The sequence below is a fragment of the Mobula hypostoma genome, chromosome 18, assembly GCF_963921235.1.
Source record: "Mobula hypostoma chromosome 18, sMobHyp1.1, whole genome shotgun sequence".
Classification (NCBI taxonomy): Eukaryota; Metazoa; Chordata; class Chondrichthyes; order Myliobatiformes; family Myliobatidae; genus Mobula; species Mobula hypostoma.
The window spans coordinates 28,497,179-28,525,160 of record NC_086114.1 but is presented as its reverse complement, the minus strand read 5'-3'; the positions used below and the strand labels follow the sequence as shown (position 1 = coordinate 28,525,160).

The 27,982-nt window shown below is 41.3% G+C and overlaps 2 protein-coding genes across 3 annotated transcripts in view; one reads left to right on the top strand and one right to left on the bottom strand.

The window, feature by feature from the left end:
* LOC134358428 (serine-rich coiled-coil domain-containing protein 2-like) overlaps positions 1–27,982 on the bottom strand; it is a 782,366-nt gene that overhangs the window by 429,198 nt on the left and 325,186 nt on the right. The gene's annotated exons all lie outside the window — the stretch shown is intronic.
* On the top strand, positions 15,248–26,008 carry LOC134358430 (E3 SUMO-protein ligase KIAA1586-like). The gene is made up of 2 exons (XM_063070652.1): positions 15,248–17,960; positions 23,936–26,008. The coding sequence occupies exon 1, from the start codon at positions 16,571–16,573 to the stop codon at positions 17,600–17,602; it is 1,032 nt and encodes a 343-aa protein (XP_062926722.1). The 5' UTR covers positions 15,248–16,570; the 3' UTR covers positions 17,603–17,960; positions 23,936–26,008.

The window sequence follows — 27,982 nt, the reverse complement described above, 5'->3', positions numbered from 1 at the left end:
GGACTCACTTTCAAGGACTCTTAATCCAATGTTCTCAATACGTATTGCTTATTTATTATTATTGTTTCTATTTTTTTTCTTGGATCTGCACGGCTTGCTGGCTTTTGCACACCAGTTGTCCACCTTGTTGGTCAGTCTTTCATTGATTTTATTATAGCTATTGGATTTATTGAGAAAATGAATCTCAGGATTGAATATAGTGACATGTGTGTACTTTGACAATAAATTTATCTTGAACTTTTAACTTTGGGATAATGGAATTGGTCAGAAGGTCAATAAATAGATGTTCAGAAAAACAGAATTAATGATTCTGATCTTGCTGTTCCTTGCAAGAAAGAAAGGCAAGAATAAGGTATTACTTCTTTAAATTATTTGTACTTGAAGAAATGTTTGTATTTCAAAGTGCTATTTTATAGTTTAGAGTCATAGAATACGGCAGTATAGAAACAGGCACTTCGGGCCATCAAGTCCATGCTGAAGCATTAATTTAACTAGTCCTATCGTCCTGCAACTGCACCATAGCCCTCCATACTCCTCTGAACCATATACCTATCCAAATTTCTCTTAAAAGTTGAAATCAAATCCACATCCTCCATTTGCGCTGGCAGCTCATTCCACATTCTTACCACTCTGAGTGAAGAAGCTCCCCCTCATGTTCCCCTTAAACATTTCACCTTTCATTCCTAACCCATGACCTCTAGTTGTAGTCTCACCCAACCTCAGTGGGAAAACACCTACTTACCCCTCAACCCCAACCTATACCCCTCAATTTTGCATACTTTTATCAAATCTCCCCTCAATCTTCAATATTGCAGGGAATAAAATATTGATCTATTTAACCTTTCTCTAAGTCAGTTCAAGTCCCAGCAACATCCTTGTAAATTTTCTCTGCACTCTTTCCATCTTATTTACAACTTCTCTGAATGTAGGTGACCAAAACTGCACACAACACTCCAAATAAGGCCACAGCAATGTCTATAAAATTTCAGCATGACATCCCAACTCCAGTACTCAATACATTGATTTATGAAGGCCAATCTGTCAGAAGCTTTCTTCATGGCCCTATCTACAAACGCTGTACATATGACACTACATTCAAGGAATTATGGATCTCTATTCCCAGATCCCTCTCTTTTATTACACCACTCTATGCCTTACCACTCGCCGTGCAAGACTTACTCTGGTTGGTCCTCCCAACGTGCAACACCACACACTTGTCTGCGTTAAATTCCATCTGCCAATTTTCAGCCCATTTTTCCTGCTGATCCATAGGTCACTGCAAGCTTTGTTAGCCTTCCTTGCTGTCCACTAAACCCCCAATCTTGGTGTCGTCCACAAATGTGTTGATCCAGTTTAACACATTATCATCCAAATCATTGATGTAGATGACAAACAACGATGGGCCCAGCACCAAGCCCATGGCACACCACTAGTCACAGGCCTCCAGTCAGAGAGGCAATCATCTACCATAAATCTCTGTCTTTTCCTGCAAAGTTGATGTCTAATCTAATTTACTACCTCATCCAGAATGCCAAGCAACTGAACTTTCTTGACCAACCTCCCATGTAGGACCTTGTGAAAGGCCTTGCTACAGCCCAACATCCACTGTATTGCCTTCATTAATTTTCCAGGTAACTTTCTCCAAAAACTCTTAAGATTGGTTAGTCACAACCTAGCATGCACTAAACTATGTTAACTCTCCCTAATCGGTCCCTCTCTATCCAAATACTTATATATCTGGTCCCTTAGAATACCAATAACTTACCCACTACTGATGTCAGGCTCACTGGCCTATAACTTCCTGGCTTATTCTTACTGCCTTCCTTAAACAACAGAACAATATTAGCTACCCTCCAATCCTCTAGCACATCACCCATTGCTAAAGATGTTTTAAATATCTCTGCTAGGGCCCCTGCAATTTTTGCACTAGACTCCCACAAAGTCCGAGGGAAAACCTTCCCTTCACTGGGGACTTATCCACCCTAATTTGCCCCAAGACAGCAAACAACTCCTCCTTTGTAATATTGTAGTGGGATCCATAAGCTCACTACTACATTGCCTTACATCTATAGACAATGTGTCCATTTCCTGAGTAAATACAGAAGCAAAAAATCCATTAAATATTTCCCCCATCTGTTTCGGCTCCAGGAGTAGATCACCACTTTCTTCCTTTACTATCTTTTTGTTCTTTACATTTCTGTAGAAGCCCTTAGGATTCTCCTTTATCTGGTCTGCTAAGCAACCTCATATCTTCTTTTAGTCTTCCTGATTTCCTTCTTAAGTGTTCTCTTGCATTTCTTATACTCCTCATTTGTTCCTACCTGCCTATACCTGTTACGTAACTTTTTCTTAACCAGAGCCTGAATATCGCTCAAAAATCAAAGGTTCCTATACCTGTTATCCTTCCCTTTTACCCTAACAGGAATATATAAACTCGGTACTCCCAAAATTTCACTTTTGAAAGCATCCCACTGACGAAGTACACCTTTGTAAGAAAATAACTAACCATTCACACTTGCCAAATTCTTTCTGATACCATCAAAATTGACCTTTCTCCAACATGAGGACCAGCACTATACCTTTCCATAATTACCTTGAAACTAATGACATTATGATCACTGGATACAAAGTGTCCCCTACACAAGCTTCTGTCATCTGCGCTCTCATTCCCTATGTACTGATATGTACAATGTACCTTTCCTATTCAGCCCCTTTACAGAATGGGAGCCCCAGTCAAAACATGGAAACTTAAAACCTACTATCACAACCTCATGTTTCCTGCAACAGTCTACAAATCCCTTTACAAATTTGCTACTCTAAATCTCACAGACTGTTGCTTGGTCCAAAGTATAAAACCATTAATGTGGTCATACCTTTCTTTATCCTCAGTTCTACCCATAAAGCCTTACTAGACGAGCTCTCTAGTCTGTCCTGACTGAGAACTGCCGTGGCACCTCTCCCCCTTTATTCCCTCCCGCTCTATCATGCCTAAAACAATGAAACCCTGGAAAATTGAGCTGCCAGTCATGCCCCTCCTGCAACAAAGTCTCAATAATGGTTATAATATCATAATTCCATGTGCTGATCCATACCCTAAAACTCATCTGCCTTTCCTACAATACTCCTTGCATTGAAATATAACAACATCATTCTCGATAACCACTCCGCTATCTGTTCTGGCGCTCTGATTCCCATCTCCCTGCAACTCAACACCACCACCACCCCCCCACTCTGTGCAGCACTAGTAAACATTTCCACTAGGATATTAGCCCCCTTCCATTAAGGTGCAAATTGTTCCTTTCGTACAGGTCCCAACTCCCCTGGAAGAGAGCCCAATGATGAAAAAAACTGAAGTGTTCCTTCCTGCACCATCTTGTTAGCCGTAACTATAGGATCTTCCTATTTCTGACCTCACTACCACATGGCATGGGTAGCAATCCTAGAGGTCCCGTCCTCTAACTTACCACCTAACTCCCTGAACTCACTTTGCAGAACCTTGTCACCTTTCCTACTCATGCCATTGGAACCTACATGAACCGTTACCTCTGGCTGCTCATTCTCCCACTTAAGAATGCTATGGACTTGATCCAAGATGTCCTTAATCCAGAGGATTAATGTCCTTAATCCTCTGGGAGGCAACATACCATCCAGAAATGTAGTGTCCACAGAACCTCATTTCTGTACCCCTAACCAATGAATCCCCTATCACTACAGCTTGCCTCTTCTCCCTTCACTTCTGAGCTACAGAGCCAGAGACCTAACTGCTGGGTATATTTTCTTTAAATTAACTTCCAAAATGAATTTCTTTTTTTTAAATCATTTTACAATATTACTCAACGTTCAGAAATCTTCACCGATTAGATACAAAACTCAGACAAAGGACTTTCCATTAACTAGGGAGCTTTGTGGACGGAACACTACCCAAATGACTCCCTTAGTTCAACTGTTATTGAGATAGGAGGACCAGTCATGAATATCATCAAGAATGGTGGAGCAGACTATGGCCTATTCTTGTACCTGTTTCCTGTTTTTAAGTTGGGGCATAAATAGGGTAAATTGCATATTTTTTTCAGCAGGATAGGGGAGTCCAAAACTTGAGAGCATGAGTTTAAAGTGAGAAGGGAAGGATTTAAAAGCAGTATAAAATGGGCTGCCAGTGGAAATGGTGGAGGCAGATACCATTACAATATTTTAATGATATTTGGACTGTTAACATGGTTGGGAAAGGTTTGGACAGGTAAAGGCCAAAGAGAGGTATATGGTACAAGCTCTACAAGGCAGCTTGGTTGGCAAAGATTATTGAGCCAAAGGCCCTGTTTCCTTTGCTCTCGTTTTACCAAAAGATCAAATCCACTTACACAGTTGACAAGCCAAAACCTCAGATCTTGTCTATCTGATTTCACCATTTACTGAATAAACTCAGAGAACCATTTTAGTATTCTTATAATGTGATAAGAATAGAAACTTTTTTCCATCAGAACTGATTGCACATTTTTTAAATTTTGATGTCAATGCAATATTGCTAACCTGTTGCCTAAACAATCGACAACTAGATTTTGCTGAATTACATTTTACACACAGTAGATATATGACCCACTGACACTGAACTTGCTTACTAAAATGTTCTAGTGAGTTGTGTAGCTGTATATGTTATTCTTAGCCACGTGAACTGCAGGTGATATTTATTCATATTAGGTAATATTTATCCAAATTTGCTTTACTACCATGTGATCATATTTCTTAATACTGTGTCTACTTGTGAAGTCCAATAAAAATCATCCAAAATAATCAGCTGAATTCCAGCGTAACTGCAGGGTACAAATAGGGGGTATGTGATGAAGACATACAAACTACTTTTTTAAAATAATCTTTCTTGGCAAGTCATAGAGGAAGTAAATTGCAGATAAAACATCTTCAAATTAATATATTTTAAACTTGCCAAGTAAATATATTCCTGATAATTTTACTATGTCAATGATAAAATCTATCAGAATTTAATCAGAAGATTATGAGATATTTGTATCACCTACAATAAAGATTGTATTTTGAAATTGTGAAGGTATTTAATTGATCGCTGAGATTAAACCAAAAGCTCAGAGTGAAGAAATAGAGAAAAAATATGAACATAACACTTAGGGTGATGCTTTCTAACTCCTAGACAGCTTTCACAAAATTTCTTTGTCATCAACAATTTAAAAAATATCACATCACTAAACCATGTTCTTAAATTAGCCCTTCAAATAAATCCAAAACCTAACATGTGCTTAGGATCGCACAGTTTAATGGTAAACATCTTTTGGAAGGAAGCAAATCTCCTCCCTAAAGGCTAGAAAATAAAAGCTCATTCACTTTATAGACCATTGAGCAACTCGTGCTTCGGTATATAATGTCATAGATAGTACAGCAATTGGTTTTCAAGCTTACCATGGATTTCCAGGAAATTTACACTATATGAGGGATGGGAAATTCTCAGAAAATCAACACCAACAATGAAAACAGAACTGCTTATAAAAAGAACACACCCAAAGTCTCATAACTTGCTCTCAATGACTAAAGCAGTTGGTTAATCTGCTACATTTAGAGCATTATTTCTGTTTTAATTTCTATTTTTGTTTCTTTCCAAATAAAATATTTGTCAGGAATATAAGAAATAAGGTCAAATGACCATTCACAACTTCTCTTCCCCTGATCATGATTATGTCTAATCTTTTCCTTCAGTGCAATGTTCCTGCGCTTTCGCTATCTCCTTGTTCACACAGAAATCAAATATATTCCCCTTAATAATCAAAAATATATATTATCAAAGTTTAAAAATAAAACTCCTCCAGGTTTTGAAACCTGGTTTCAATTATAACTGTTTCTTTTAAATACCTATGCATTTTACTTCCTCATCTTTGTTTGCCAAGTGCCACCCAATATGGATATGTAGTGACTTTATAGCTTGTATGGTAGAGTCTCAAAGACATTTGTATCTGCTAAAAACTACCTGCATATGAAACTTTTTACAAAGTTATGATATACGACTTCCAGGAATTTCTGCAATTTCTGTGCAGGTAGGAAATCTGTGCACTACAACCAGAGCGCCAGCAGTACTCAGTGTATTTCCCCAACTTCCTAACAAGTTAAGTGGTGCAATATGAAGAGAGCCCGAAGTTCCCAATCTATATAGATTTGCAATGGCAAATGAAGAACTTGTTCCCTAAATTGGATATTTCTAGTGGTTTAGTTTATAAAGAACCAGAAACATCCAACTATTTCGTGTTTGGCCATGTTTTTGTAAAATTCCAGGCACATTTATAAATTTCACTGAAAGGGTTCAGGAAGGCAAGGAGAGCATTGAGGAAGCATGCAGAAATACAAAAAGAAAGAAAAAAGAGACATATCAAATATAAAGAGAAACAAAAATAAAAAGGGACTTTAAAGCATAGGAAAAGGAAAATGAATGATGGATCTAACATTTTAGATTTTATCAACATATTCTAAAACAAGGTGTTACCCTAAAAATATAAAAAGATTAGGCCAATAGCTCCCAGTGATACCTTCACAGTGAATTATTTTCTATTCTACTGAGAACAGGCAAAAAAAGTGCAAAATGTGTAAGCTTTTACTTAAAAAATGGCAAATCTATTTCTTTATTATTTGCTTTGTACTATCCTTCATCCTACGCTGTTTGTCAAATTGGTGTGAGTACCTACTACCTATTGGAAGTTATCAAGTACCTGTTCACCTCTTGTTATTATCTGCCAGTTAGAAGGAAACTAATTCATTAAACATAGTAAGAGCTGTTTCATCATTCTGACAGCCACAGGTAAACCCACATTTATTTGCTGCTTCAAAGTAATTATCACCAAAACACAAAAATCTCCCAGCTAATCCATAAATTAATTGATCCTAAATTTATATTTAATGCCACACTCATAATACACTCTATTAATAGAACTTGGATCCTAATGTTTACTACGAGAACTGATTGATTTAAAAAGAGGTTTAAGTAATCTACTTCTGCAGCTTGGAGTCCTCACAATGAAATGCATTCCAGTAGCTTGGCACACTTAACCATTTGTATAGGCACTCAAAACTGTCCTAAACAAAGTAGAATTCCCAAAGGACATAAAATCTCGTGCTAAAGTTAAACCAGCTTAACTTGTTGTACGCATTTTAAACTATTGCAAACCAGTACTTCAAACACTAAATTTCAGACAGCAAGTTCCAATATATCAACACATACAAATTGCTGGAGGAACTCAGCAGGTCAAAGCATCTATTCCCCACTCTGACCTTCCACTTCTTCTCACCTATTACTTACCCCTGGGCTCCTCCGCCTTCACTTTCTCCTATTGTACAGTCTACTCTCCTATTGCGAGTCTTTGACCTTTCCCTCCCACCTAGCTTCACCCATCAACTTGCAGCTAGACTCTTTCTCCTCCCCCCCCAACTTTTTATTCAGCCATCTTCCCCCTTCCCTCTCAGTCCTGAAGGCCTGTTAAATTCCTCCAGCACCTTGTGTGTATTGCTTTGGATTTCCAACATCTACAGATTTTCTCTTGTTTGCCAATATATCAACAGCTCAATGTCTAAACTAAAAGAGAGAAATGGAAAGAATATACCAATCCAAAGCAAGTTCTAATCAATATTACCCAGTACCTTAAAACAGTATTAAAGTCATTGCTTATGATACAACACAGCATTTAAATAATTGTTTTTTTTACATTATAACACTTTAATTCAATGGCTTACAATACACTTCAAAAAACACCAAGACTGCGAAAACTGCCAAATTCCAATGTTTCTTTTTTCCAGATATTTTGTTTATTGATTATGTTGGGGAAACACAGTGGAATTTGGATGAAAATATTATCTTATTTTGGAAGTACTTATCTGTCAATCTGTAGAACGAAATACAACAAATTCCACGTCCAAATAGATACAATAGACAATAGACAATAGGTGCAGGAGTAGGCCATTCAGCCCTTTGAGCCAGCACCGCTATTCACTGTGATCATGGCTGATCATCCACAATCAGTATCCAGTTCCTGCCTTATCCCCATAACCTTTGATTCCGCTACCTTTAAGAGCTCTATCCATCTCTTTTTTGAAAGCATCCAGAGACTTGGCCTCCACAGCCTTCTGGGGCAGAGCATTCCATATATCCACCACTCTCTGGGTGAAAAAGTTTTTCCTCAACTCCGTAGAATACCACAGAACACATTATTTGGACTTTCAATGTCAGGTTCACAAGAGCAGCAAAATAGGTTGTGTTTATATAAAATCGCCATGGTGGAAAAAAAACTTTTAAGCATTTTCCAGAGGCATAATTACTAATAATGGATAACAGGAAAAAGGGGGACCTATTAGAAGGTCTGACCATAAGCTATGTTGAAGTGGTACTAAAAGAAAGCAGGATGTTTAGATGGAGAATTCCAAAAGCTAGAGACTGAATCTTTGAAAGCATGACAACCTGTGGAAGGAGATTCAACAGGCATCCAGGTTTGCTGGAATGAGAGGATTTCATATTTTCAGTAAGAGGCTCCTCAGCGGTCAATGAGCATATTAAATATAAGTACAACAATTTTAAATTAGAGGAAACTGAAAGTAGTATGCATCAGTGAAGACAAAAGTGACTGATAAGTGGGTTGTGATATAGAGAAAAGATCCGAACAGGAACACTTAGTCAAACCGAAAGTTTGCAGAACAGGTAGAAAACCCACACTTAGTGTTTAAGGAACAGCTTCGTCCCCACTGCTATAAGATTTCTGAATGGTACATGAATACATACTACTTCCCCGTTCCTCCTTGAGACTATTTTAAAAAATTTTGCTGTAACTTATAGTAATTTTATGTCTTGCACTGTACTGTTGCCCAAAAACAACAAATTTCACAACTTATGTCAGTGGTAATAAACCTGATTCTAATGAACACCGTGTTTTTTTATTCATTTCCTCCTAATTACAACAGTTCATCTGTGATTAACATACCTTCAGCACTGTCTGACCAGCTACATCCACCTGTGTTCTTCAGCCTGGCTTGCTCCCATTGTATCACTAATTTTTCCTTGACACAACATCACTTGCCTGTTTCTGCACAATTTCTGAAAAAAATTATTCTTCTGAAATATCAACTGTTTTTCTCTCTACAAAAGCTATTTCACCTGTCAGGTGCAGCTAGTAATCTCCATCTTCATAAAGTTTTATTGTTACACTACCAAGGAATCCAACAGTCTATTCTTAAAATGTTTTCATCAAATATCTCATATGTGGTAGCAATCACTATCAACACTAACAAATATTATACTTCCTACCCTACATTTGAGGCTTTGGAAGCAAACAACTAATAATTGAGCTGCATCCACTGCGACTTAAACTGAGAATGACTGATTCCAAACAGAATACGACTGAACAGCAGGACTTCTCGGGCTGGCACAGAACCATACATCTGTACAGCAGTGCAACAGGTAAATCAATCGCTTATGATTTTGTTGATTTTTAGCCAAGGCAATTCAAAATTACCTGAGTAGCAAGGCAAAAATTTCCCTGTGATCAGTGAGGGAAAAAAAAAGTTCAGCACAACCATGAGTGGTTGATTTTCCTATTCTTATGCTATTAAATTTTATGCTTATATACCCATCAGGAGAGCACTGCCAAATCAACAGCCTCCACCACATTCTTGCCACTAAGTTTCCCGATAGAAACTTGTAAAGTAACAAATTTAAATCATGCTTCAACCTGCAACGTGCAATTTTGATTACACTTTCAGAGATGTTTGCACAACAGGGAATCTCATGGTGGCATCCATTAGTCTCGCGAGACCATGGATCTGCGCCTGGAAAGTCTTGCATCAGTCTGTGTTAGAGCAGCATACATCAAAGTTGCTGGTGAACGCAGCAGGCCAAGCAGCATCTGTAGGAAGAGGTGCAGTCGACGTTTCAGGCCGAGACCCTTCGTCAGGACTAACTGAAGGAAGAGTGAGTAAGGGATTTGAAAGTTGGAAGGGGAGGGGGAGATCCAAAATGATAGGAGAAGACAGGAGGGGGAGGGATAGAGCCGAGAGCTGGACAGGTGATAGGCAAAAGGGGATACGAGAGGATCATGGGACAGGAGGTCCAGGAAGAAAGACAAGGGGCGGGGGGGTGACCCAGAGGATGGGCAAGAGGTATATTCAGAGGGACAGAGGGAGAAAAAGGAGAGTGAGAGAAAGAATGTGTGCATAAAAAGGAGTAACAGATGGGGTACGAGGGGGAGGTGGGGCCTTAGCGGAAGTTAGAGAAGTCGATGTTCATGCCATCAGGTTGGAGGCTACCCAGACGGAATATAAGGTGTTGTTCCTCCAACCTGAGTGTGGCTTCATCTTTACAGTAGAGGAGGCCGTGGATAGACATGTCAGAATGGGAATGGGATGTGGAATTAAAATGTGTGGCCACTGGGAGATCCTGCTTTCTCTGGCGGACAGAGCGTAGATGTTCAGCAAAGTGGTCTCCCAGTCTGCATCGGGTCTCGCCAATATATAAAAGGCCACATCGGGAGCACCGGACGCAGTATATCACCCCAGTCGACTCACAGGTGAAGTGATGCCTCACCTGGAAGGACTGTTTGGGGCCCTGAATGGTGGTAAGGGAGGAAGTGTAAGGGCATGTGTAGCACTTGTTCCGCTTACACGGATAAGTGGCAGGAGGGAGATCAGTGGGGAGGGTGGGGGGGACGAATGGACAAGGGAGTTGTGTAGGGAGCGATCCCTGCGGAATGCAGAGAGGGGGGGAGGGAAAGATGTGCTTAGTGGTGGGATCCCGTTGGAGGTGGCGGAAGTTACGGAGAATAATATGTTGAACCCGGAGGCTGGTGGGTTGGTAGGTGAAGACCAGGGGAACCCTATTCCAACTTTCAAATCCCTTACTCACTCTTCCTTCAGTTAGTCCTGACGAAGGGTCTCGGCCTGAAACGTCGACTGCACCTCCTCCTACAGATGCTGCTTGACCTGCTGCGTTCACCAGCAACTTTGATGTATGTTGCTTGAATTTCCAGCATCTGCAGAATTCCTGTTGTTTGTGTTAGAGCAGCGTCTGTTGTGGCTGTAGAGTCCCACATGGGAATGACAGTCTCGGCTGCAGCGACTGCACTTGAAGGCACTGTCCTCCAGTGTTGTCTTGGTGCTGTTTTTCTGATGAGTGTGCTTTTCTCAGCAGCAAGCCTCAGCTTCTCTTCTCCTCTTTTTAGACCTCCAGTGAGTTCCAGCCTCCAGTGAGAGCGATCACTTGTGATGTCCTCCCACCTCTCGACGTTCATTTTCAGTGACTTCATGTCTCTCTTGCAAACGTCTTTGAAGCAAAGATGGGGCTGCCCTTGTGCTCTCTTGCCGGAGGCCAGTTCCCCGTACAGCAGGTCTTTCTGGATGCTCCCGTCTGACATGCGGTGTACGTGGCCCAGCCAGCAGAGACGGCGTTGTTGGAGCAGGGTGAAGAGGCTGGGTATCTGGGCGTGGGCCAGGACCTCATTGCTGGTGACTCGGTCAGTCCACTTGATGTCCAGGATGCGTCTCAGGCTGCAAAGGTGGAAGGCGTTGAGACGCTGCTTGTCTGTAGTAGAGGCTCCAGGTCTCGCTGCCGTAAAGCAGTGTGCTGAGGACGCAGGTCCTGTAGACTGCAACTTTGGTGTGCGTCGTCAGCATTCTGTTCTCCCAGACTCTCTTTGTCAACCTGGCAAATGTTGAGGCTGCTCGTCCGATCCGTCTATTGACCTCGGAGTCTAGGGAGAGGCTGTCCGTGATGGTGGAGCCGAGGTATGTAAACTCGTGAACTGCCTCCAGCTCGTAGTTGTTGATGGTAATGGCTGGGGGATGCTCAACGCCTTGGCCCGACACGTTGGTTTTCTTCAGGCTGATGGTCAAGCTGAAGTCCTGGCAGGCTCTTGAGGAGCTGTCCATGAGGCATTGCAGTTGCTCTTCAGAGTGTGTTGCCAGTGCCGCATCGTCTGCAAACAACAAGTCCCTGATGAGTACTTCACGAACCTTGGTTTTTCCCCTCAGCCAAGACAGACTGAACAGCCTCCCATCCGATCTGGTGTGGAGGTAGACACCATCAGTTGATGCTCCAAAGGCGTGCTTCAGCATGACTGCGAAGAAGATGCCAAACAGGGTGGGGGCAAGCACACAGCCCTGCTTCGCACCGCTGCAGATGTTGAAGGCCTCCAAAGAAGAGCCGTCGAACTGAACAACGCCCTTCATGTCTGTGTGGAATGACTGAACTATCCTGAGAAGCCTCGGGGGACAACCAATCCTGGCGAGGATTTTGAACAGGCCGTCTCTGCTCACAAGGTCGAAGGCCTTCATAAGGTCAATGAAAGCGTCGTAGAGTGGTTGCCTTTGCTCTCTGCATTTCTCTTGTAGCTGTCAAAGGGAGAAGATCATGTCAATTGTGCAGCATTCTGACCTGAAACTGCACTGAGAATTGGGATACAGGTTTCCCCCGCCATCCGAAGGTACAGCGTTCCTATGAAACAGTTCGTAAGCCGAAATGTCGTAAAGCGAAGAAGCAATTACCATTTATTTATATGAGAAAATTTTATGAGCGTTCACAGACCCAAAAATAACCTACCAAATCATGCCAAATAACACATAAAACCTAAAATAACAGTAACATATAGTAAAAGCAGGAATAATATGATAAATACACAGCCCATATAAAGTAGAAATACTTTTCCACAATCATTGCCGGCACTGTTCGCCAAAGCAAAAATCTCACACAAGCGCTCTCGGCAAAAAATCTCACGCAAGCACTGTTGGCAAAAACACGGCGCAAGCACTCTCCAGTAACCTTTAAGCTATGAAGCTGCCAAATCATACCAAATAACACGTAAAAATACACAGCCGATATAAAGTAGAAATAATGTATGTACAGTGTAGTATCACTTACCGGAATTGGGAAAGCGCGGAGCACACTGATGATGGTGTGTTAGACTGAGTCATCAGAGGTTCGGGTGGTGCAGTGGCCCCCACCCTCCAGGCCGCCGACCGATACATTGCCGTGAAGCATGCAGGGGTCCAGCGGTAGCCAGGAGGCATACAGCACATCTTTAAGGAAAATACCTAAATAAACATGCTAATTAATTAGGTGCCGCCCGACACGTAATTGTCCGCCCAGATCAGTGCCGATTGCTGATTGCATCGCCTCTGAAAACAGGGTACTAATGTAAGTCTTTCGTAACAGTGATGTTTCGTAAAGCGAACGTTCGAAAAGCGGGGGACACCTGTATACCCTTTCGGCTATTTTCTGCAGTCTGTTCAGGACCATGCAGGTGAAGACCTTCCCAACGATGCTCAGCAAGGGGATTCCCCTGTAGCTGTTACAGTTGCTTCTGTCCCCTTTGTTCTTATATACAGTGACAATGTTGCAGTCTCTCATGCCTTGCGGCACTGCTCCCTCTGTCCAGCACTGGCACAGTAGTTCATGCAGGTGGTTTAGCAGGACGTCCTTTGCACATCTGATGGCCTCTTGTGGAATGCAATCCAATCCTGATGTCTTCCTAGTGGGCAGGCTGTCGATGGCTTTACTCAGCTCTTCAGCAGTCGGCAATGCATCAAGTTCCTCCATGACAGGCAGGCATTCCATGGCGTCTAGCGCGCTGTCCGAGATGCTGTTTTCTCTGGAGAAGAGTTCAGAGTAATGCTCCACCCATCTCTCCATCTGCTTGCCTTTGTCATCGATGGTCTTGCCTGTTATGGTTTTCAGTGGTGCTGTCTTGCTCTGGGTTGGCCCAATGGCGTTCTTGATCCCCTCGTACACTCCACGGATGTTGCCTGTGTCAAATGATGACTGAATGCTTTCGCATAGTTGTAGTCAGTAGTCATTTGCACAGTGTCTGGCTGTTTCCTGGCTGTTGTGCCGTCACGGTGAGGCGACGCTGGAGTGTCCTCTCCAGGGCTCAGGCCTGGGCAAGGTTGTATGGAAGACCAGCAGTTGCCCATGCTACGTCTCCCCTCTCCACGACACCAATGTTCTCCAAGGGAAGGGCAAGGGGCGATACAGCTTGGCACCAGTGTCGTCACAGGAGTTGCCAGAACGAGGGTGAAGGCAACGTCGGACTGCCTTAGGGACTCCAGCTCCAGATTTGTCCTCAGGGTTTACTCCCTAAGCCTTTCCCATCAGTGGGTATGGCCGCAAGGCAGCGGAGGTTTGAAAGCAGTTCTCATTAAAACAAGAATATCCATATACATAACATTGGGAACAGATTCCCATCTATATACTGTGCAAAGAACTTGTATTCAATTTGCACCTTTAATAAAGTGATCTCTTTTAACAAAAAGAGAAGGACCTTAGTGACTAAAGGCATGGTTGCCAAAAGTGACTATTAAAACGGAAATGCTTAGAAGACTCAAAAACTTCTATAGTTGTACCGTGGAGAGCATTCCATCAGGCTGCATCACCAGGGGTGCAGTGCTGCTGGAGCTCACCAGAGCGCTGCTCCGGCATCTCTGTAAAAAAAAAGTCAAAATAAACAAGCGAGGAATTTAACAGCGGCCGCATATTAAATAGAGGGAATTTTACAGAAGCGGGGGCTGGGGAGAGGGGTTGGTGGCTGCTGGGGAAAATACCACCAATAACGTTAGGATAGGATATTTGATCGTTTTTGGTGAAATGCTGGAGCAGTGACTTTTTTATTCAGGTATTTGTGAAATTTGTCCTCACTCAACCTGTTGTTTTCGCAGCATACCCTGCTGTAGCCTCCCAGCAGATCCTCAGTCTCTCTCCAGCCGAGGGACGACTGTACACAAGTGTGAGCCTTTTTCCACTCTTTCCAATGGGTACCATTGGATTCCAGGTAGGAGCTATATTAACCAAGGAATGAACATCGAAACCTAAGATTCGAAGTCAAAAATAATGAAAGAAAAATTCACTGCTCGCTATCTTCAGCCTGATTTTGATGAAATATTCAAGGTAATCATCCAGAATCCTCTTCTACACCAGGATAAAGTGAATTTACTTTTTTTTTAACAAGCCAAAAGAAAAAAAAACATTTCTAGGCTATAAGCTAGTTTTAAGTCATTTCAACTATCATTAATAGCGGATCAGCCCCTTGGCCTAGCTCCACCAACTACAGTTGATTGGAAAGAGGCTCTTTTTCTCTTGCGTTTATTGGAAAAAGAGTAATTTATTGAGGCAATGAACGAGACGAAATGCATTTCCAAACCTCCCAAATGGTTGCTCTCCTCCCGTTAACATTTGTCACTTACAAAATACAATATTTTTTATTTGCATGGATACGATAATAATTTATGTAAAGATTCAAGCTTCTTTAACTTTTTATATATTTAAAGACTAAACAGGATCTGTATCAGTCTAACCATGTAATACCTGACGTGTGAGGATATTGTGAGTATCGACACTCACAGGTACACTTCCTGTCCAACCATTTCTGCGAGAGAAACAGTACAAGGCAGAGTTGCCAACCTACCACTTTTGATACTAATATTCAACAATATTCATGGCTTTAGCAATAGTTCATTAGACGTTCCTTTTTCATACTTGATTACTTGGTTCCAATTTAGGTGGCTAAAAATGTAAAAAGCTTATTTGTTTTATTTCTGTTATTTTTATACCTGCTTAGGAACACTGCTAAGCGCTGCGGGCCCTGCTGTCTGCTCTGACTCAGTCGTATTAGTAAGGCTACATCTGTGGTGGTCCGTGGATTACTCGCTAATACAAAAGTAAATTTTTCTCACTAACAACCCTATGGCTTCTAAGCAAACAATGTTAACTTCTTTCTTTCGTAAACAAGCTGAGAAGTGTAACAAGAATAACGTAGAAGAGACTGATAACAGTAAAAGTGACAAAAGCTGTGTTTCGCCTGCTTCTGGTTCAAATTTTCTAACCGGGTCCAAATGCAGTTCTGAAAGTAATGGTCCTTCGAAGTCAGGCTTGTATCCATGTTCAGATGTTTGGACTGAAGAAATGTGGAAGAAAAAGGAGGAAACTTATCCATAGTCAGACTTCAAGGATGATAAACTTGGGAGTAAAGTATGTGCAACTGCAAACAAAAGCAATCTGACACTTCTCACTTCTAAGGGTTTGAGGCTGTCAAATGAATGGCAGATGTACCAAGTATCCTATTATGGAGCCAATCAAAGTACACACTTGAAGTCTCTCAGAAAAAAAATTGTTGATCACAAACTATGAAAAGCTCACATTGCTGCTCTAAGTGTTGAAAATATACCTAGTGAAGATGCTCTTGGAAAATTATGTGACACCGTGAATACTTCACATCTAAATGCAACTTGTTCAATTTTTCGTTCTGCATATTATTTAGCTCAGAATGACAGACCATACTCTGATCACTTTGGCTTATTAGAACTTCAAAAAATTAATGGTATTGACATTGGAATTGGACTGCATTCCCGCCGCACTAGTGCTACAGAGATAATTAATCACATAGCCATTAATATGAAAAAGAAAATTTGCTAGCATATCAAGCAGATAAATGGCAAATTTTCTGTTCTCATTGATGAATAAACAAGCCTGAGCATTAAGACCGCCCCAATAGCTTATTTGAAAACTGAAAGTGATAAGGAAGATGATCAGCATTTTATGTCTTTAGATCTAATTGAACTGCCTGATCAGAAAGCTGCAACTATTGCTAAGCATCTATTGAACTGTCTCAATAACCATGGGTTTGATGACTCTTACTTGAAACAGAACCTTGTAGCATTTGCTAGTGATGGGGCGGGTGTAATGCTTGGTGTCAAATCTGGTGTTGCTACAATTCTCAAGGAACATTACCCTGATGTGATAATTTGGCACTGTCTTATACACAGATTAGAACTTGCAGTAGGTGATTTGGTGAGAGAAGTTCATGGAATAAATCATTTTCAATCATTTATGGACAAATTGTACTCTGTTTACAGTAGATCACCTCTAAATCAAAAGGAACTGTCTGAATGGGCCTCTCAACTAGAACAACAAATTTGCAAAATAGGCCATGTTCTGGGCACCAGGTGGGGAGCAAGCTCATTTCGAACAGGTTCAGCAGTTTGGCAAAATTATGAAGCACTGTGTTTTCATTTTGAAAAAGCAATGAAGGATGAAACAAGATCTGGGAGTGACAGAAAAACCTATGAAGGTCTGTTGAAAAGACTCTCTTCAGAACAGTTTCTACTGGACTTTGCTCTAATGTATGACACATTGCATGAACTTGGTTTACTGTCAGAGTGTTTACAGAAACGCACTACTACGATTGTTTATGCAGACAAACTGATCCAATGGAGCATAAGATCACTGCATGGACTGAAAGAGCAACCCGGTACAAAAACTCCAGAAGCTCAAGAGGCAGTTGAAAAGGGGAAGTTTGGAGAAATTACCTTAACAAGCAACAACAAAATTGTCTCCATTAATTATCTACAGTTTCCTACTAATCTTATAAACAATTTGCAGCACTGTCTGTTCACTGCAAAATACTTGAAAGGTTCTCAAACTTCTAAACCTCAAAGTATGTATAAATCCCTGCTAAGTGAAATGTATGTCCTCGATAAACATAACTGGCCTGCTGAAATACCGCCTAATTATGGAGAAGTTGCATATCATCTCTCTGTAAGAGGTTTAAGCTTTCTTCTTCCTCTGTAATAAATGCCTGTGGAGGATTGTGGATGCTGCATCCCCCAAGATTTATGCCCATTACTGAGCTGTTCACAAGTTATTCCTGCTAGTACTGCTGAGTGTGAAAGAGGATTCAGTCACATGATCTTGATAATAACAACAACATGCTCAAAGAGTCTCATAGATCACGTATCATTACTTATGTTTGTTAAACTACACGGACATCCTCTAGTTCAGTGGAATCCTGAGCCGTATGTCACATCATGGCCGCGGTACCACAGATCAGCAGATGACACCAGGACAAGAGTTGCTTCAGACCCTCGAACACATATTACGCCTGACCCTTTGTGGAAATTATTGTGGAACTTCTCATTGGTGGCATTTGGTAAGTAGGTATTTTAAATTGGTAAAATACATGATTACCGTCTTTTCTTTACTTGCTTAATAATTATATTTTATGATAATTAGTGAGCGTAACCATGCAATACTTTGTCATATTATTAAATTATTATATGTTTATTCTACCAGTTATACACTGAAATGTAGTGATAGGCTATAATCTTGTTAATGTCTTAACTATCACTATATTTCTGTGGAGCTCTGGAATTCATATATTTCTTTCACCTTGGTTTAGTGCTTGACATTATAAGAAGCCCTATTTATTTATATTTATATTTATATATATATATATGTCACACCCAATTTGTGTACCTGCTCATTACATGAATGAGGCAAGGGAGCTGCCCAGTACATGAAGTGAGCAGGTACACAAATTGGGTGTGACATACGAGGGGTGATTGATAAGTTCGTGGCCTAAGGTGGAAGGAGTCAATTTTAGAAAGCCTAGCAATTTTCAATTATCTGAAACAGAAATACCACAAAAGTTATTAACTTCAAACTTTCTGCATAATCACTCAAAGAGTTGAACTGCACATGCATGTACCGAGAGCTGTATAACCCGAAGCCACAAATCTATCAACCACCTCCGCCACCTAAAAAATTGGCATTGCACCTCTGTACATCACTGTCTGGTAAGGAGGGCTACGGCACAGGACCGAAAGAAGCCGCCGAAGGTTGTAAATCTAGTCAGCTCCATCTTGGGCACTAGCCTACAAAGTATCCAGGACATCTTTAGGGAGCAGTGTCTCAGAAAGGCAGCGTCCATTACTGAAGGACCTCCAGCACCCAGGGCATGCCCTTTTCTCACTGTTACCATCAGGTAGGAGATACAGAAGCCTGAAGGCAGCCACTCAGCGATTCAGGAACAGCTTCTTCCCCTCTGCCATTCGATTCCTAAATGGACTTTGAAGCCTTGGACACTACCTCCCTTTTTTTTAAATTACAGTATTTCTGTTTTTGTACATTCTTTTAAATATATTCAATATACATAATTGATTGACTTGTTTATTTCTGTTTTATTTTATTAATTATTGTTTTTTTTCTCTCTCTGCTAGATTATGTATTGTATTGAACTCTGCTGCTAAGTTAACAAATTTCACATATCAGTGATAATAAACCTGATTCTGATTAAAAATACAGTAGCACAGTTACTTCAGAGATTTAGATTACAGAGATTACAAAGATAGGAAGAAGTATCATCTGAGCGGATTTTGAAAATAAGTATGGACTTTTTTTTAAACAAATCCAACTGCTTCTTTCCAAGTCACTAAAACTGGACATAGTTCTTGCAACTGATGCACAATATGTCATCAATAATAAAGAACACTTTAAAAACTCTACAGTTACAATTTTCTTTTCAAATCTTTTTATTGCATTCTAATCAGTTAAATGAACACATCAATAATAACAACACCAAGAGAATAGGATTACAATAATAGTAATAATATATACAAACATAAGTTCCAAATATCATATCCAGACCCAATCTCTTGATAATTGAAACAGGAAAAAGTTCAAAAGATTTGTTCAAGAGAAGAGAAACAAAAAAAAACCAAAAATCCCCTAAACTAACCAGAAAACAAAATAAAACAAACAACTGGGCTGCCATAATTTGCTAATTATAATTATTCTGTCCTTGACTCTGTTCCTCCTTCCATAAGCGGTTAAGTATTAGAAAAAAGGATTTTAAAAAATCAACTTGCCATATGTTTGAAAATATTGAATAAGTGACTCCCAAGTTTCCTCAAACTTAATCGAGGAATTAACCCTGCCACTCATAATTTTTTCTAGGTTTAAACAAGCTATAGTTTGAGAAAACCATTGAAATGCAGTAGGGGGATCAAAATTTTTCTATTTAAATAAAATGGACCTTCTGGCCATCAGCGTAACAAATGCTATCAAAGGGCAGGCTGAAGATGATAAATAACTAGAATCAATCATTGGTAATCCAAAATTGCAGTAATAGGATGAAAGAATTTAAGAGTCATATTGACTCTTAAGAGTCAACAAACTCATTCGTAAGGCCAGTGATGTTGTGGGGATGGAACTGGACTCTCTGACGGTGGTGTCTGAAAAGAGGATGCTGTCCAAGTTGCATGCCATCTTGGACAATGTCTCCCATCAACTACATAATGTACTGGTTGGGCACAGGAGTACATTCAGCCAGAGACTTATTCCACCGAGATGCAACACAGAGCATCATAGGAAGTCATTCCTGCCTGTGGCCATCAAACTTTACAACTCCTCCCTTGGAGGGTCAGACACCCTGAGCCAATAGGCTGGTCCTGGACTTATTTCCTGGCATAATTTACATATTACTATTTAACTATTTATGGTTTTATTACTATTTATTATTTATGGTGCAACTGTAACGAAAACCAATTTCCCAAGGGATCAATAAAGTATGACTATGACTATGAGGTTTCTATTAAATCGCTGTTGCACTGATATAGAAATATGACCTTTAAAATTTAATGTTGGTCACAGTCCTGGTCCTATCCAAAAGCACATTTCCATGCTACTGGAAAATGTTCCTTTCAAGGTCTAAGGTGATTTTTTTTAAATTTTGAAATCACCTTTATAGAGATTTTGAATCATTCTCACTGACAAGGCAACTACTACCGCAAATTGGAAGGTCTAGCTCTTAGCACAGCCTTTGAGCAGTGAACAAAGGAAATGCTTCCGCAAAGGGCAATGGACCAGGTCCTGCAGGGGATTCCAGGGACTCAGTGATACTTGGAAGACATCATTGTCACCAGCAAAGATGACGACGAACATCTTTCTAACCTTGAACAAGTGCTTACCAGGTTACAAGAATATGGGCTCAGAGCTAATCGACAGAAATGTGAATTTTTCAAAAGGAAATCTCATACTGTGGGCATGCGATAAACAAGGATGGCTTACACATGTCTCAAGACAAGACAGAAGTGGTGCTTAAGGTACCACCACCTGAAAATGTGTCTCAGCTGAGAGCATACCTTGGACTAGTGAACTATTATCACAAGTTCTTGCCTGACCTATCCACAGCCCTACACCCACTAAATGCACTATTACAGACAGGGACACAATGGAAGTGGACTGAGAGCTGTGAGAAAGTGTTTCAAGAAACTAAAAGACTCATAATTTCAGAAGGGGTGCTCGCACACTTTGACCCCTCCTTACAGATCCGACTGGTCTGTGATGCCTCACCCCGTGGGATAAAAGCTGTGTTATTGCAGTTTCCAGATGGCTCAGAAAGACCAATAGCCTTTGCCTCAAGAACGCTAACTTCAGCTGAACACAACTACGCACAGATTGACAGAGAGGCCCTAAGTGGGGAGTCAGGAAATTCAGTCACTACTTGTATGGTCAAAGGTTTACCCTGTTGACTGACCATCAGCCTCTCGTGAAAATCTTCAACCCAAGAAAAGGCACAAAGGCTGCAGCGATGGTCTCTTTTCTTAGGACGTCACATGTATGACATTGAACACAAGGGGACCAAGCAACATGGCAATGCAGGTGGTTTGTCACGTTTACCATGCCGACTTCGGAGATAACTACACAAATGGATTCAGCAGAGGTCTTTCACACAATAGTTGAACAATTATCAGTGACAAACAGCCTCATTGAAAGAGAAACACACAATGACCCTATGTTATCAAAAGTGTATGGCATCACGGTAAAGGGATGGCCAGCGCGTGGTAACACACTGTTTCCAGCCTTCTCAGCGAGGAAGGAGCAGCTGTCAGTGTGTCAGGGAACTCTACTGTGTGGTTCACGAGTTGTGATTCCTCCCAAGCTACGCACCAGGGTGCTGGAGGAACTGCACTAGGGGCACCTGGGTACCGTGAAGATGAAAAGTCTTGGTCGTGCCTATGTGTGGTGGCCAGGAATCGATAAACAGATTGAGGACTTGACCAAGAACTGCTCTGGATGTCAAAAGATCCAGAACACCAAGGTGTTGTTCCTCCAACCTGAGGAATAGTTTATATTCCGTCTGGGTAGCCTCCAACCTGACGGCATGAACACTGACTTCTCTAACTTCTGCTAATGCCCCACCTCCCCCTCGTACCCCATCCGTTATTTATTTATATACACACATTCTTTCTCTCCTTTTTCTCCCACTGTCCCTCTGACTATACCCCTTGCCCATCCTCTAGGTTTCCCCCCCTCCCCCTTTTCCTTCTCCCTGGGCCTCCTGTCCCATTATCCTCTCGTATCCCTTTTGCCAATCACCTGTCCAGCTCTTGGCTCCATCCCTCCCCCTCCTGTCTTCTCCTATCATTTTGGATCACCCCTCCCCCTCCCACTTTCAAATCTCTTACTAGCTCTTTCTTCAGTTAGTCCTGACGAAGGGTCTCAGCCCGAAACGTCGACTGTACCTCTTCCTAGAGATGCTGCCTGGCCTGCTGCATTCACCAGCAATTTTGATGTGTGTCGCTTGAATTTCCAGCATCTGCAGAATTCCTCATGTTTGCGAATTCAAACACTTGAATGCTAAGTCAATATGGAGCTTCAGTGTGGGACAGTCAGTTCTTGCACGATTACCAGACTGAAAAGTGGCAGCTGGGTATAATTTCCACCATAGACGGGCCACTGATGTCTACAGTGAAGGTGGGAGAGAACATATGGAGATGTCATGTGGACCAAATCCTGGATGCTCAGGTGAAAAACACAACAACACCTTGCCTGGACTCCCCTGACATAGAAGCAAACCCTCCTGATGTGACCGCATCAGCCTCATCTACAGATAAGCCTGTCATCAGTGCTGATGATCCACCTGATGTACCTGTGGAGGCTCATTCCCCAAAGCAAAAGTTTCAGGACAACATTACCCGGAGAGGGAGAGAAGACCTCCTCAGAGACTTGAGGTATCATTTGATATTATTAAGCTATAATTTGTAAACAAATGGTAGGCATTTGTATGTTAAGGGTAAACATATTTGTTTAGCATAGTGCCCCAGTTAAAAAAAAAGTTGATACACTTTTAAAATAAAAGGGGAGGTGTGTACCGTATAGCCTACATTATAATAAAGGACTACTTTATGTTGTACTAACACATCATTGCATGTGCTATTAGGCACGTATGGATCTGTATGTACGCAAGTAAAAGTTCGGAGTCTACCAGTAAAGAACCATGAAACTTAGCTCCCGTCTCCCGCGATTTTATTAATAATATAGTTGTGTAAACAGGCCACATACACAAGAACCTACTCAGAGTCCCACTATGTGGTACAACAAGATAGACTAACAACAATACCTTCAAAATTTGCAATTAAGATTTTTATTTGTATAGATGTTGCTCTTGGTAGTAGGCCTCAAATACTTCAGCACATTTGCTCAGGCAGTGGCAGATACACAAGGTGTACATCCTTGCAATTATTAATGCACCTTGTGTCTCATAAGAAATAAAGCAATGATTTGTAGTTTACAACGAGCTAAAAACTTCATAATCAATACAACCAAACTACATTTTCAAAGCCAGGGAAACTGCCCTTAGTGGGACCAAGCAGCAAGCAGCAAGCAATCACTTTTAGTACCACAACAAAATAAACAAAACCAAAGAGCACCATAAGCTAATACAGTGAATTCTGGTTAATTGGGCTATTGGTTAATCGGGGCAACCGCTTATTTAAGGCAACTCTTAAAGAACAAAAGCAAATCAAGAAAATAGCTGGGATTCCCTTCATTTATTTAGGACTCTGCCACTTAATTGGGGCAGGAGACAATCAGTCATGTGCACCTGTGCGGCCATTAGACATTGCACTGCGCTTAGAGTGAACAGTTATATCAGTTGCATGTACTTGTGTTATGCTATCCACTTGGGCTGACGATGGCAATTCAAAAAACAGTGATTTTTGATTTTTTTTCATCCTGCTTTTAAAAACTATTTGAGACCTTTGCCAAAATGGCACGAAAAGATTTGACAGGAGCTGAAAAAATTACCCTACTGGCCAAACGGTTAACACTACTTATTTTCAGCTGCAGAGATAACTGGAGAGCCAAAATCTACGATTGCACACTTGATACATAGCAAGATCGACTGTGAGAAGAATGGGCATTACGCGAGGGACAACAGGAAACATCACAAAAATATAACAGCGAAAGTAAGTATCCGGATTCTGAAGAGGCCCCTCAATCAATATTTTTTCATTGGTGTGCATGTTAGTGGACTAATATTAAAAAACAAGTCAGAGGAGCTAGCTGAGAAGCTGGGTCACTAAAATTTAAAGCATCAGATGGTTGGTTGTGTCGATGGACATGTAGGCACCACATTAAATTCAAGAAAGCACATGGCGAGAAAGGTAGTGCTAATGCTGCAAGTGCAGAAATGTGGAAATCTACAAAACTACCCAACTTGCATCAAAAATTTTGTGCCACTGATATTTACAATGCTGATGAAACAAGCCTTTTTTTGAAAAAAAAATCACACCACATTGTACTGTTTCCTTTCCTACAAACATGCAACACTATCAGGTTCAAAGAAAGCAATGGATCACATAAATGTGTTGTGTTATACAATTAAGTCAGGAACTGATAAAAAGAAATTGTTGCTCATTGAGAAAAGCATTAAACCTCGATGCTTTAAGGAGCTAGGAATGGATAGTTTACCAATTGAGTATTATGCTAATAATGCGCGGATGATTCCCAACATTTTAAAGGAATGGTTGATGAGTATGGAGCTGCAGTGGAAAACAAGCAAAATTCGTCCGCTTGTTGACAATTGTGCAACACACCCTAAATATAAAATTTTTGAGGAACATCCAGATTGAAATTCTGCTTGTCAATATACAACATCCTTGATACAGCCAATAGATATGGGAATTATTAAAAAATTAAAGACTTTGTGCTGCAGAAAAGTGCATTCTTGAAGCAACTGGAGAAAATCTACTGACATCTTTAACAGTTAAGGAAGTGAGTGCAAGGGTTAATCTTTTTACCGGCAGTACAGTTTGTCAGTGGTAGTTGGTGAGAAAGCAGCATCAAGATAATTCAGAACTGTTTTTCTCATTGTGATTTCAAGCATTCAGCTTGGAGATGTTGAAAACTGCCAGGAGTGAAAATGAAACAATTTCACTATCTCAACAAATTAGGAACTACACAGAGTTTGAAGGTATTGACAATTATCTTGAATGATACAATGAAAATGAAGATTTGGGGGGCTACAATCATTGAAAGCACTGTATCAAAACACCAAGATAGGGAATAAGAAGGAATGAGGATGACACAACTGAACGTGAGCTAATGACTGCACAGGATGCCAAGAAAGTTACGACTTTATTTCATACAGGAAGGCAATGAAGGCAGTCCATTATCTGTACTATGTGTCTACACTGATTTTGTTCATCTACAATCAATGAAAAGGACACCCAGCATACACTTGATGAATTCCTCTGTCAGTAACCATTACAAGCTAATAGAGTTCTATTCTACTGTAGTAATATTGGTAGCGTAATAATTTGTTCTGTATTTTATTTAAATACAAAATTTGTTACTCAGGTAAAGGTAGGTTGTTTTTTGTATACCTTCTTAACTATTTCCATGAAACTTCGGATAATTAGGGCAGCCGCTTAATTCAGCCAAATGTACATGTTCTGATGCATCCCAGCTGAATCCACTGTACTTCAAAATGCATGCATGTACAAAGCATCAGCACATAAATATATTGACAAACTTAGTGCACTGATATGCCGTTATTTAGTTCATTAAATAACAACTAGTACAGATCATTAGAAGATGGACATGTTGAGATTCCAGGTCATTTGTGATACCTGTACTACCTTATAAAATGGAAAAATTGTACATATTAAACCAACAATCTGTGTGAAATAAATGAGACATCTTACATGATTTAGCAAATCATGAACAAACTGAGCAAACACAGACTACATTATAGACAGCAAATCTAAAACCTTGAAGTGCATGTCAGGTCCCATCTGGAGCACCATATCCAGTTTTGGGAATCACATTTCAGCAAGGATAGAGAAGGAGCAGATAAAACGTATTGAAATGATACCAGGCATAATCAAGTATAGCAACACACATCAAAGTTGTTGGCAGCAGGTCAGGCAGCATCTCTAGGAAGAGGTACAGTCGACGTTTCAGGCCGAGACCCTTCGTTAGGACTAACTGAAGGAAGAGTTAGTAAGAGATTTGAAAGTGGGAGGGGGAGGGGGGAGATCTGAAATGATAGGAGAAGACTGGAGGGGGAGGGATGGAGCCAACAGCTGGACAGGTGATAGGCAAAGGGGATAGGAGAGGATAATGGGACAGAAGGCCCAGGGAGAAAGATGGGGGGGGGGGACCCAGAGGATGGGCAAGGGGTATAGTCAGAGGGACAGAGGGAGAAAAAGGAGAGTGAGAGAAAGAATGTGTGTATAAAAATAAATAACGGATGGGTACGAGGGGGAGGTGGGGCATTAGCACAAGTTAGAGAAGTCAATGTTCATGCCATCAGGTTGGAGGCTACCCAGATGGAATATAAGGTGTTGTTCCTCCAATCTGAGTGTGGCTTCATCTTTACAGTAGAGGAGGCCATGGATAGACATGTCAGAATGGGAATGGGATGTGGAATTAAAATGTGTGGCCACTGGGAGATCCTGCTTTCTCTGGCAGACAGAGCGTAGGTGTTCAGCAAAGCGGTCTCCCAGTCTGCATCGGGTCTCACCAGTATATAGAAGGCCACATCGGGAGCACCGGACACAGTATATCACCCCAGCCGACTCACAGGTGAAGTGTCGCCTCACCTGGAAGGACTGTCTGGGGCCCTGAATGGTGATAAGGGAGGAAGTGTAAGGGCATGTGTAGCACTTGTTTCTCTTACAAGGATAAGTGCCAGGAGGGAGATCAGTGGGGAGGGATTGGGGGGACGAATGGACAAGGGAGTCGCATAGGGAGCGATCCCTGCGGAAAGCGGGGAGGGGGAGGGAAAGATGTGCTTAGTGGTGGGATCCCGTTGGAGGTGGCGGAAGTTACGGAGAATAATATGTTGGACCCAGAGGCTGGTGGGGTGGTAGGTGAGGACCAAGGGAACCCTATTCCTAGTTGGGTGGCGGGAGGATGGAGTGAGAGCAGATGTGCGTGAAATGGGGGAAATGCGTTTGAGAGCAGAGTTGATGGTGGAGGAAGGAAAGCCCCTTTCTTTAAAAAAGGAGGACATCTCCCTAGCCCTGGAATGAAAAGCCTCATCCTGAGAGCAGATGCAGCAGAGACGGAGGAATTGCGAGAAGGGGATGGCATTTTTGCAAGAGACAGGGTGAGAAGAGGAATAGTCCAGATAGCTGTGAGAGTCAGTAGGCTTATAGTAGATATCAGTGGATAAGCTGTCTCCAGAGACAGAGACAGAAAGATCTAGAAAGGGGAGGGAGGTGTTGGAAATGGACCAGGTAAACTTGAGGGCAGGGTGAAAGTTGGAGGCAAAGTTAATAAAGTCAACGAGCTCAGCATGCGTGCAGGAAGCAGCGCCAATGCAGTCGTCGATGTAGTGAAGGAAAAGTCGGGGACAGATACCAGAGTAGGTACGGAACATAGATTGTTCCACAAAGCCAACAAAAAGGCTCATATCCCCTTTGCCAATCACCTCTGTCCAGCTCTTGGCTCCATCCCTCCCCCTCCTGTCTTCTCCTATCATTTTGGATCTCCACCTCCCCCTCCCACTTTCAAATCTCTTACTAACTCTTCCTTCAGTTAGTCCTGACGAAGGGTCTCGGCCTGAAACGTCAACTGTATCTCTTCCTAGAGATACTGCCTGACCTGCTGCGTTCACCAGCAACTTTGATGTGTGTTGCTTGAATTTCCAGCATCTGCAGAATTCCTGTTGGTTGCATAATCAAATATACTTAGTTGAAGAATTAAAAGAAACTTGGGTTGTTCAACCTAGAGAACAGAATGTTAAAGGAAGATTTAATAGAGCTGTTTGAAATTGTCAGGGATTTTCATAGTGTACAATTACTTGCTGCTCAAATGTTTCTTATAGAACACCCAGATAAGTGATGAGATGTAAAACTTATCACCAGCATTTTTTCTGTA

What these genes read in the sequence shown, in the direction of transcription:
- LOC134358430 (XM_063070652.1), top strand. Translation starts at nt 16,571, where the DNA reads ATGTCTTTAGATCTAATTGAACTGCCTGATCAGAAAGCTGCAACTATT.